The 11677-nt window shown below is 33.2% G+C and overlaps 1 protein-coding gene across 1 annotated transcript; it reads right to left on the reverse strand.

Moving 5' to 3' along the window:
- Window positions 1-4371: 4371 nt before the first annotated feature.
- On the reverse strand, window positions 4372-11438 carry LOC111377159. The gene is made up of 5 exons (XM_023000217.1): window positions 10952-11438; window positions 8543-8701; window positions 8146-8397; window positions 6359-7051; window positions 4372-4949 (listed from the first exon to the last, which is right to left on the reverse strand). The coding sequence occupies exons 1-5, from the start codon at window positions 11436-11438 to the stop codon at window positions 4570-4572; spliced, it is 1971 nt and encodes a 656-aa protein (XP_022855985.1). The 3' UTR covers window positions 4372-4569.
- Between the last annotated feature and the right edge of the window lie 239 nt (window positions 11439-11677).

The raw sequence follows: 11677 nt of genomic DNA on the forward strand, positions 1-11677 counted from the left end.
ATCAAAGATAGTCGGGGTTAACATATTGATGAACTCTAAGTTCGAGTATAACCCTAAATATGGGAATTATCAATAACGCTTGTGGACTTATATGAGAAGTTCAAGATGCAATATTACAAGATCGCATAAGAATTCCTAATTAAGAAATTGTGGGGATAACTTAATTTAAAAGTTACGATTTCCTAAACCTTTTAATCATATAAATATATCTATGAAGGAGAAAATGTGGAAACCCCTTATATATAATTATAAGATGGATACACTAAGTCTAAGATGGATAAATTGGGTGAAAGCCGACTATGGCATTTGCAAAACAATTTGAATATTTAAAGATTATTCATGCTATTGAAAATCATTATAATAATTCAATGATTTACAAGTGATACCCAAGTATGAAATCCACAATAAAAGTGATTTGACTAGTGTAATGATTTGATGGAAATTATTCAACGGTGTTTTGAAAATTAATAAGGCTTTAAATAAAGCGAGTGAGAAGCATGTGGCTTCTTAGTGGTGACAAGTTGTATCTATCAAATGAATCGATCATTGGCTAGTCATATTTTGATAAGATACTAAGTCACATTGAATGAAAAGTAAAGACTAAGTCTTAGAGGTAACGTCACAAGGAAATGATCAAAGATGGAATAATTTCTAAAGAGAATTTAGCGGATCCTTTAACTAGACACTAAATAAAATTTTAGTGGCATCTACTTTGAGTAAAATGAGGTTGAAACTCCTAAAATATAAAGGTCCACCAATGACGGCAACTCTACCTGTCATTACTCAAAAGATAATCAACGGGTTCAAAGGGTACTAACAAGTCATTTGATATGTGGATGGTTGCAGCATTATATAAATCCGCAATAATCATATCCTAATTAAAATAATACTAGTTGTTACTGAAATGAGGGTTGAACTTTAAGCTCTTAATGAAGTTCAGTGATAAAACACAAGTACCTCTAAAGGTAACAAATGTACTGGAAGAATTTCACCTAAACAAACTTCGAGGTGGTGCCACCTCAATAGAGAGTTGGAGTTTTTCTCTTAAAAGTTTGTTGAAAAGGATAAGCGCAAGGTCATATGAGCGCTAAGCGAGATTGTGGAACTTGAGAACACGTAATGATCGTGTGTGTATCCTTACCGGTATTGTCACATGGAATAACTGGTTCAAAGCTTCACGCTACCTTTGATTCCGACTTTACTTTGTTTGTATTACACTATGGTTAGATTCAAATCGAAAGATATCTAATCCTGAAGCATGAGTATTGTATATTTTGAATATGAGAGTTTACTGAATTTTGAACAAGTGAGGAATTGATGAAAATTTGTTGTTCAAAACAATAAACATGCATGGAATGGAATGGATTGGAACGAAAATGTGGACTGGAGGCAGCCAATTAAGCCCATGCCCATGCGGTTGCATGGCCTATTACTGAAACTGGAGAGGCCAGTTTGAAGAACTCCATGCGACCGCATGGAGTTATACCATGAAGTCGCATGGAGTTATACTAACAAGTGATCGTTGGAGGTCGTTTCTAGTAGTTTTTTGGCGACTTTTGAAGGGTTTTCTTACAACCTTTCAACATGGTTTTGGCACAAATTCGTGGCATTGATTGATGCCTATAAATAGGCTATGGATGATCAACGGAAAAAAAATCATATTACAAACATATGATTCATTCTTTCTTTCCATAAGAAGAAACCAAAGTCTTTTTCATCCATATTCAAATTTCCCTAGTGTTCCTCAAGTTTTGGAGAGTCACACAAGTGCTTAAGTGTTTGATTCTCTACAAGGCTTGATTAATCCTACAAATCATGCCGCGAAACCCTTTAAGCACCAAAATTATATACGAGAGGGGGCAAATATCATTTAAGGACAGCGATATAATGTCGTGTTTGAGCCTTCATATTTATTTAGGTTTTTTCCCATTATTTTCATCTTTTTGAATTTTCGTTTCTCGGTTTCTTCTCCAAACCCCGATGTGATAATTTCCCAACCGACATTCTTGTTGAACCGGATCATGTTGTCTTAGGTGTTGAAGCTATACCTTTGTGGCCATTTATGTAGTCTAAATCGAGTGTTAAAAGTTTTGTTATGACAATCAAATGTTTGCCGAAGTGGGAGAATGTTGGAATAATTCTAATGCAGACTTCCCATTTGATTGTTTATTTTACGGATTAGATATATGAATCACAATGATATTGTTATTGGGCCAAAATTTATTAAGTAATCAATTGTGCCGTTTTATACCTTATGGGCTATATTTAATATGATGTAGTAATTTTAAGTATATGGGCTAGATATACACATAAACCCTAATTAGAGTTTAAGTCGTAATGGAACAACTTGATAATTTCCTATATAAAGGTTATGTCCCTTCTCCTCTCTATATTAGTTTATTAGCTTGCTCCCATTAACGACTAATACTCTGTGAAGAGCAAGGAGGGAAATATCTAGTTACTGTTATACAAATCAATCATGTTTTCCTCATGTATGAGTTAATTGAATATTCTTCAATTATTTGTGTCATCTCTTAACAAGAAGGCTAATCAAATTGATTATTCATCAAACATATGTCATCAACTACAACTCGTGATTTTAGTGTAGTGAATACTATTGAAGCATCATTATCGAAGTATGATGATTTCTTAGAGTTTGTTGTGACAATATTTTTGTGTGGTAGTTATGAGAACAATTGTCACAATTTATGGTAGATCGTATGTCGGAAAAAAGTTTGGACACTACCACAATTGGTAGGGTACTAGTAAGTATTTTTTGTATGGTAGCTATAAAGTCAACAATATTTATTGAAAATTAATAATTGACTTGTGAATGAATTTCCAGAACTGCTATTGCTATCTTGTCTACTTTATACAATGCATAGAATATCTCTGCTTTATCTTGAATTTATATCAAATAGTCGTGGTTACGCATTTTTTATTTTATAAATATTTTGTAATATTTGGGGTCATGGTACTGGTCGCCGGGTTAACCAAAAACTCAATGTAAGGTAGGTCTAGAGAATTTTGAGGCTTAGGGACTAACTATTATGAACTAGTCTAGATGTACAGATTTTTTTTTATAGACCTACAAATAACACATATTGGTGGCGTAGGTGGTTTATTTTTTGGAATAAAATATTCACATGGGGTCACCCCATGTGAGATTTATGTGGAATTTCTAGCAATGATTTGTCTGTATACTTGATTTTTCCAACTATTATAAGGCCCTAAATATAACTTATTTTTACAAGCGTAGCAATAATCAAATATTTAAATAAATAACGCATTTATATTAAGGCAAAGTCTATGCAATCGAAAAGATAGATTAACAAAATAAAGCCCTTGTTTGATCCTCATTTTGGAGAAATAATGCATTTTGAATAGTATATTGATAAAAAATGTGTGGTTAAAAATTAAAGAAATATTTTGGATTTACGTGTAATATTATTTTATTGAAAAATGTGCGATTAAAAATAAGTTTTGAAAATATGAATTTTTAAAAGAATGTGAATCAAATAAGGGCAAAATATTTCTCATGATCCAATAAATTAGGCTAGCATAATATTTAACATCAATCTCTCTTGTGATATAATTAATCAAATATATTATTTAATTAACTTCAACTTTGAAATGCTTCTTTCAATGGAAGCAACGATGTTAGGAATAGTCCAAAATAATCTATAGGTATCGATTTCTTTAAGAGTTTTGGCTCTAAAAATAATTTTACCCTATCAATATCAAAAACCATATTATACGTCAACTATATATATATATAGTTGACCCTGAATTATTCTTCGACTGTTTGTATAATCTTTTCACAAGAAGTCTCATTAAACTGATTTTCTTCTCTCTCTTTTAATGCTTTTCACGAAATATCAATTTAATTTCTAATTCACTTGCCATGTCTATAGCATCACCTATTTTAGCCTCAACCTTCCTCAAGAGTATAATTCTATAAAAATTCAACTAGTAATCTATGGTTGTTTTCCAAAAGTTAAAATAAATAAATAAATAACGTATGTTCCAATAGAATTTTGAGAAACGACTAGTTTTACTTTCTCATATCGAAATTTGCTATAACCATATGATTTTGTGTATACCTGATGGCCCTCGGAAGCATAATCACTAGACCCCCCACCTTGTCACTAGCATAATTGAAACAATGACAATCGTCAGGTTCCAAATGAGGTCAAGCACGAACATCGGCTTCGGGTTTGAGGCCCTAGTCGATTGCCTAGGTGACCTTGGCACAAGGCCAAGACTCGATGGTTAACTGTGACTTCGATAACTTGGCAAGCATTTTCATGGGTTCAACTCTCCGAACCTCGTGCTCAGATATTCCAGAGGTAAAGTTATGAAGCGCACGCATTTAATTACCAACTCCACTTTAATTATAATAATTTAAACGGGTTGATAGTATTTGATACAGTTCAGAAGAATCCTCCCTCGTTCTTACTTAAACCAGCCACTGCAACAAGTATATCATCAATACACACACACCAGAAGACATCTCAGGCCAACAAGAAATAATAATAAACTTCAAGATAACATGTCCGTCCATTACCACTATGGAGAGATAGCCAGTGTATAACAAGTGCTGACATTTTCATCGGTGATGGTGGTTGCATCACTACTGCTGGTAGATTTATTTTCAGTAAATTCTTGAGGGCTTGCCGGTTTGGCGTTCAAGTTGATGCTGCCATAGGCGACTTTTGGTATGGCCTGAGAAGTGCAACCACTCTGAGAAGTAAACCGTGCTCCGTTAGCCAATTCTGAATCCAAAACCATCCTTTTGGTCCCTCTATGCATGTGCGAATTACAGTAATTTTGACCCTGAACAACATCCTTGCTGCATCGCCACTTTTTACCATCCGTTCTCTTGCATCTGTGTGGTTCAGCTTCTGTGAGGGTCTCCTTAAGCGAGCCCAAGGTAACACATCTTGAACCTGTTTCAGTAAGGTAAAAAAATAAGAATAGTTTTAATTTTGCATTGCCTGGTTAAATAACAGAAAAACCTTTGAAAAGATCAAATTAAAGCCTATAAGCCAACGAACTTCAGACCAGTCATAATTCACTCCATTTCGATACATGTTGACCAACTAATTTTTTAACAATCTTTTCATGCTTAACATAGCTGCCCAAAGACAAAAAGAACCATAGATTATCTTAAAGGAGAGAAGGGCAAAAAGCAAACAATCAACGACCACCAACACCCTCGCCGTTTCAATTTCAGCAGTAGCACGAGTAAAAATTGAATGTGGCAGTTAGACAATTTGGAAGTGAGTTAAGTTGCTCCACCTAGCTGCGTTTGGAAAACAAATGTAGCAAATATGAGGTGAGTAAATATAACTCTTCAAATAAGAAAGGGCAAGAGTTCACATAAATTACCATGGAATTTGCAATCTGGGAATTTGGTTGCCTTGGTGTTGTTTTACCAATAAAATTACCAAAACGACGCAGTTGACACAAGTGTTTTCCTTCTACCAGACCAACTTCTTGCATAATCTTGAAGTCCTAAATTTTGAGTATTATTAACACTAGCACATAAAAATACACTTTAATCTTTTGTCTGTTAATGTTGCCATAACTTCTAGAACTTATTTGCTACTGAGGGTAGGACATTTCTCAACCAGTGAGATTTGCCTTCCTCTATCTTGAGTTGAACGACTTATTTGACTTTTCTTTTTCAACACAATATTTCCAGAAACCTCAATGGAATTTTGGTTATTCCTAGAGTGATAGAAGTGAAGCTGAATTTTGGTTATTCCTAGATTGATAGAAGTCTAGCAGACCAAGAATGCCGATCAAGTCATCCAACTGAAATGGAGAGCAGAGGAGAAAATGAATATATCTAATACTTTTCCAAGATATAATTTATCTGCATCTAAAGAATCAATTCCAACAAATATTGAACAAAAAAAAAAGAAAAAGAAAAAGAAAGAAATTTATTTCTTTCAAAACCTTTTTTAGCTCTGGATTGATGCAAAAACTTATTTTTTTGTACAACCTAGTGTAGACATATCTCAATTAGAAGGGGTCTTAGATATAGCTGCTTTATCTTTTCCATAGATGATATGAATCACTCTATTCCAAATCACGCGAGCAGCCATACCTTCTCAATTCTTATACTGCTTACATGATTGCTGGCAAGGCTGCTTACATGATTGCTGGCAAGGCTTATTCTCAATTCAAGATACAGTATTGACATTTTTAACTAACCAAAAAAGCCAAGATTTGTCCTCCATGAGGTCAACATTGGATCCCAAATATAGTCATCAAAATCTATGCAGAAAAATTACAAACTACACGTATATGCATAAATAAAAGGATGTCAAGCACATCTAAGTATACTCACTGCTAACACTTTGAAGAATGCTATCTCGGGAAACACCAAATCCAGGAGAATTGGAACCAGCATAATTGTTCTCAAACACATTATTGTTTCTGATCTGGACTTTCCTGGCTTTGACATTGTTAAAGCCAGCATCCTTGCCTTCAGAGTCATGATTTCCGTTTTTCATGCTGCTATTTCCAATAGCCTCTTTGCCAGAAGCCCTGGTGGGGGTGATAGTAGCGGCATTGTAAGCATCACCATTGAGATTGTTCTTAAGTTCAACATTATGCCTGCAGGCCTTGATGGTTGGTTGAATAAAGTCATGATTTTTGTTGCTTCCATGTTTGATTGCTGGAACACCATTGCTAGGATTGGAAGACGAGAAGGTGAGATCAAGGTCAAATGGGATAGAAGAACTTATAGGCTTAATTCTGATGTCGGGTGTAAGGGTATCATAACTGGGATCTGAGATAGTTTTAGAAGGTATATTTATAATGTTGGATGTAAGGATTTCATTATCGGCGTCAGATTTAGAACGTTCCACATGCTTTCTTGAACACTTACGACCTCTGTGCATATGCCGCTCACAATATTTCTCTTTTGGCAGAGAATTATTGCTACACCTCCACTTTCTTCCATCAGTTCTTCTACACCTTCCCAGTTCAGGATCCATCATACTCCCATGATCCGAATTCTGAATACTGAAACCTGTGACTGAATACAATAAAAAATTATGAAAGCATTCGATCTGACCTTTGCCCTTAATTTTTTGAATTAATGCAACCCCTTTGGAGTGAAAGACAATGAAATGTAGATGCCAATTTTTAAAGTCAGCCTTCGGATCAATTTGCAATTATCTAGAAGATAACAGAGAATTTAAAATGTTAGTCCAAACCCATTTATCCACAATAGAATAAACCACACCTTAAAATGTATCTAGCACCAAAATTTTAGCACTCATGGTTTGAAACCAATCTCCAATTTAAAGATTGACGAAGTTGAGCTGCGTATCCTATCAGTAAAATAAATCATATACTGTTTGTAGAGATACACAACTTTGTCGTGTCTACCAAGTGCTATAAAATCCTAAAGGGCTCCAAAACAGAGAAAAGAAATGAGAAAACAAACAAAAAATACCCAAATAACAAGAAAGATGGTCTCTGCATTGCTGCTGTTAATCAGAAGCGAGGAATATTTCTGTAACAATTTCCAAAACTCAGAACAGAGTTCAAACAGAGAGATTGTGATCTACAATTAGCTGGAAATGTCCCGGCCATTTATATCTTTTGGTGCAATGTTCAGTATATTGGATTGGACATATCGAGCGGATTTAAAATATAAAATAGTGAAAATCTAATATGCTATTAGGGTGTTGCCCATTACCGTGTAACCTACTGTGTGTCCCTGAAGAAATCAAAGGCTAAGCAATGTGAAGTTACCAAGCAAAAGACCTAGTGCAGAAAATTCTTATTCATAATCAAACTCAAAATATGTGACTACAAAAGAAGCGTTTCTCACTAGATCCATTTCACCCTGAATCTAATATCTGACGTAAACTTGAATGCTAGCTAATTTAATTTTGTCAAATTTCAATCCAAGTTCAATACACATATAACCGAGGCACCATCATTCTTGGCGTTCCTCTGTAAAACTGCATGTATGCAATCATAGAAGGGGGGAAAGAAGAACCAGAAAACCCAAAAAAAGAATTCATAAATCCCACAAAAAAAAATTCCATAAAAACAGGATTAATTCAGAACACATAATTCCCATATCATCCCACAAAAAATTTAGAATAGAATACTCACAGCTGGGATCGGACTGAAATATACTCTTCCAAATGGGTAAAAGGAAGTGAAAGGGCACAGGGAGACCATAAGCTATGAAATTGAAAACAAGAGTCTGATAGTACAGCTCCCGTAATTGTTCTGCAGTGAACGAAGACTCTGCCTTTTCTTGTTTTTGTCTCACGGGGTTTATGTGTCCACATCCAGCAATTCCAAGTTCAAGCTTAACTAATGATGACGATTCTTCCCTTTTCTTACTTTCTGCATCAATACCTTCAAAAATACAAAACCACAAAATTCAAATCCTTGAATATACATGCACGATACATTCATGTATAGAAAAGGAGCATAGAGAAAAACAGAGAGGAGACCTGCAGAGAGAAAAAAAGCTGGTAGGGTTTGGGAATGCATCGTTTACCCTTTTCATGGGAAACAGGGAGTCTGAATTCTGAAACTGCAGGCAACTGTGGAAAAGCAAAATCTGCACTCTGTGTATTTGTATACGCATTAAACAGGGTGTCGTGACAGGTACAGCTTTTTGCGTTGGAAATACATAAAAGCCAAACCAAACCGCTTCAATTTAAAAGAAAAGGGTATAATCATTCATTACGCGCATGCAGCCACCCATTCGGGCCATTGCTTTCGTGTGTAGAGAGAGAAATGGAAGGCGTTTTGTTGTCAGAATCATTTATCTGTCAGCTTTTTTGTGGAGGTGGATTGAAAGAAAACAGGAATTTCGTGATAGATAAAAGATCCTTGGCCACTGAACGTTATGGTTAAGCTCCTGTTTGGCCCCCTCTCTCTTTCAAATTTTGTTTTCTAATCATACAATCTTTCATAAAATAATATAATACATAAATCAAGAAAATTTCTTCTTTTTCAACACACATTCTCTAAAAAAATACTATTCCAAATATTAAGAAGTGTTTGATACCCATTTTTATGAAAAAATAAATTTTAAAATAGTAAATTGATACAGAATGTATAGATAAAAAATAAGAAAAAATTTTGATTTACATGTAATATTATTTTAATAAAAAATATGTGATTAAAAATAATAGAGAAATAGAATAGTGTATTTTGATAAAAATAAAAATCAAACGGGGCATGAAATTTGAAAAAAGTAGGTCAAATAGGACTTAGTGTTAGCATGATCACCCAATTATATTTTATTTTACAATTGCCATCCAATTTTATAGTTAGTATCATCATGATTATCCAATTTGATTTTATTTTATCATGACTATCAAATTTCATATAGATAAATTTTGGTGTACATAATTTGGGTACATAGAGATGTCTACACCCCTCACATGGGGTGGGGCACAATGACATTCTAACTTCTTTTCATCTTTTCCCCTAATTTTGAAATGGGTAAAATGGTAATTTTACATTATATATAAAAAATTTAAAATAAATAATTTTTTTTTAAGTAACATTTTTTCAAAATAAGTTTTTATTTTATTTTATTTGTTTAATGAACCTTTTTTTAATTAAATATTTTATTTTATTTTTTTAAGTGACTTCTTTTTAATAAGTTTTTAATCTTTTAATTTTTTTAAAAAATACATTTTTGTTTTATTTTAAAAAACATTTTTAAATGAATTTTTATTTTATTTTTTTAAGTAACTTTTTTTTGTAAATAAGTTTTTATTTTATTATTTTAAGTTTTCAATATGTTTTTATTTTATATATAATGCAAAGTTATTGTTTTACCGTTTTTAAATTAATGAAATGGGTGAAAAGAAATTCGGTGGTCATGATGAAATATTATATGAAATTGGGAGACCATGATGAAATGTTATATGAAATTGGGTGATCGTAGTGAAATAAAATCAAATTGGATGGTTGTGGTGATACTAAGCCATTGTTTGAGCCTCATTTTGGGGAAAATAATGAATTTTTGAATAGTATATTAATGAAAAATGTGTGGTTAAAAAATAAGAAAAAAATTTGGATTTGCGTAATATTATTTTATTAAAGAATGTGTGGTTGAAATGATATTAAACCCCTATTTGTTTCCCATTTTTTCTTCATTAAAATGAAAAATATGATCGTTGTCCATCACATCAAGCCACGAAATTTGAATTTCTATCTCTTGTGTGAGTCCCATAACGGTTATATTTTTCATTCTCATTTTTGCAAAAATGGAAAACAAACGCCCCCTAAAACACTGTTGAAAAATGCATTTTTTCCAAATAATGGAGCTCAAACATGAGCTAAGTATAAAGTTGGATGATCATAATAAAATAAAATCAATTTGAGTGGTCATTAATGAAATTAACCCTAAAAGAGACGTGCGGAATAGGGGTGAGCACGGTTTGATTTTGGCGGTTTATGGTATATTTTCAACTCAAACCATTTCATGCGGTTTGGAATAATTCCAAACCAAACCAAACCATTTAATTTTTCAAACCAAACCATTATTTAATCCACAGTTTTTCTATCGATATTATACTGATATGTTTAAAACAAGTTAACATATAAATTTAAACGAGAACCAGTAACGTTAAATATTAAATCACATTCATATTTGTCTGAAATTCGATATATAAACAAAAAGGCAAAAATATAATATTAAGTTAGTATCTAACAACAAGCACTTCACTCAAACTTTAACAAGCAATAATATCATAGTAAGTACAAGAGTACCAACCTCTCATTTGATAAAAATTGGATCAATATCCCCCATTGTAACACATGATTCGGCTTCTGTATAATATGCAAATATCAAAATATTTATTAGCCCTTATTAATGATATTAACAGGCAACTAAGAAACAATATGCATAAAAATATCAAAATTGATAATAGAAAACAAATGTCACCTTCTATAGCTTTCTCCGAGTCATCCAATGCCTCTACCTCATCCAAATATTGACGAAATAGTATAGGTTCATTACTGCTATGCAACCAATTCTCCGTGAATATTAAGGCCCCAATCATCTTTGCACTCAATGAACTCCTAAATGATTCAAGAATCCAACCACTCATGGAAAATGCCGACTCTGAAGCGACTGTGGATATTTGAATTGCTAATACATCTTTGGCAATTTTGGAGACAATTTTATACTTGTGCTCATTCAATTTCCACCATACTAATATGTCAAATTTGGGATTGGTCAAATCTTCACAACGATCAGACAAATAATCAACCAAATCATTCTTCTCAGATTGCATATTTTGCATAAGTTTAGCTTTAAAAATAGAAGGAATCTTTTTAGAAAGACCGAAAGAAGATTGTGAAGGACTTGGACTACTATTTTTGGTAGTCTCCTTTGATAAAGTCGATGGTGGAGTGATCGGCATTGCCATTTCTTCATAGCATGCATACAACCTGTGGAGTGTCTCTTCAACTTTTTTTTAACAACATTTTTGCAATTTCTACATCATAAATTAGTTCAAACCCAACTTTAAGAAGTTCCAACTTGCACCTTGGGTCAAGAAATGTTGCTATAAACAACAATTGATTAAACTTTTCAACATTGCCTCAATACTTATCATATATTTTCCGCATACTGATTGCCATGGATCCCATCAAAGTGTTAAGCTCT

This window comes from Olea europaea, chromosome 3 (genome assembly GCF_002742605.1).
Source record: "Olea europaea var. sylvestris chromosome 3, O_europaea_v1, whole genome shotgun sequence".
NCBI classification, from domain to species: Eukaryota; Viridiplantae; Streptophyta; class Magnoliopsida; order Lamiales; family Oleaceae; genus Olea; species Olea europaea.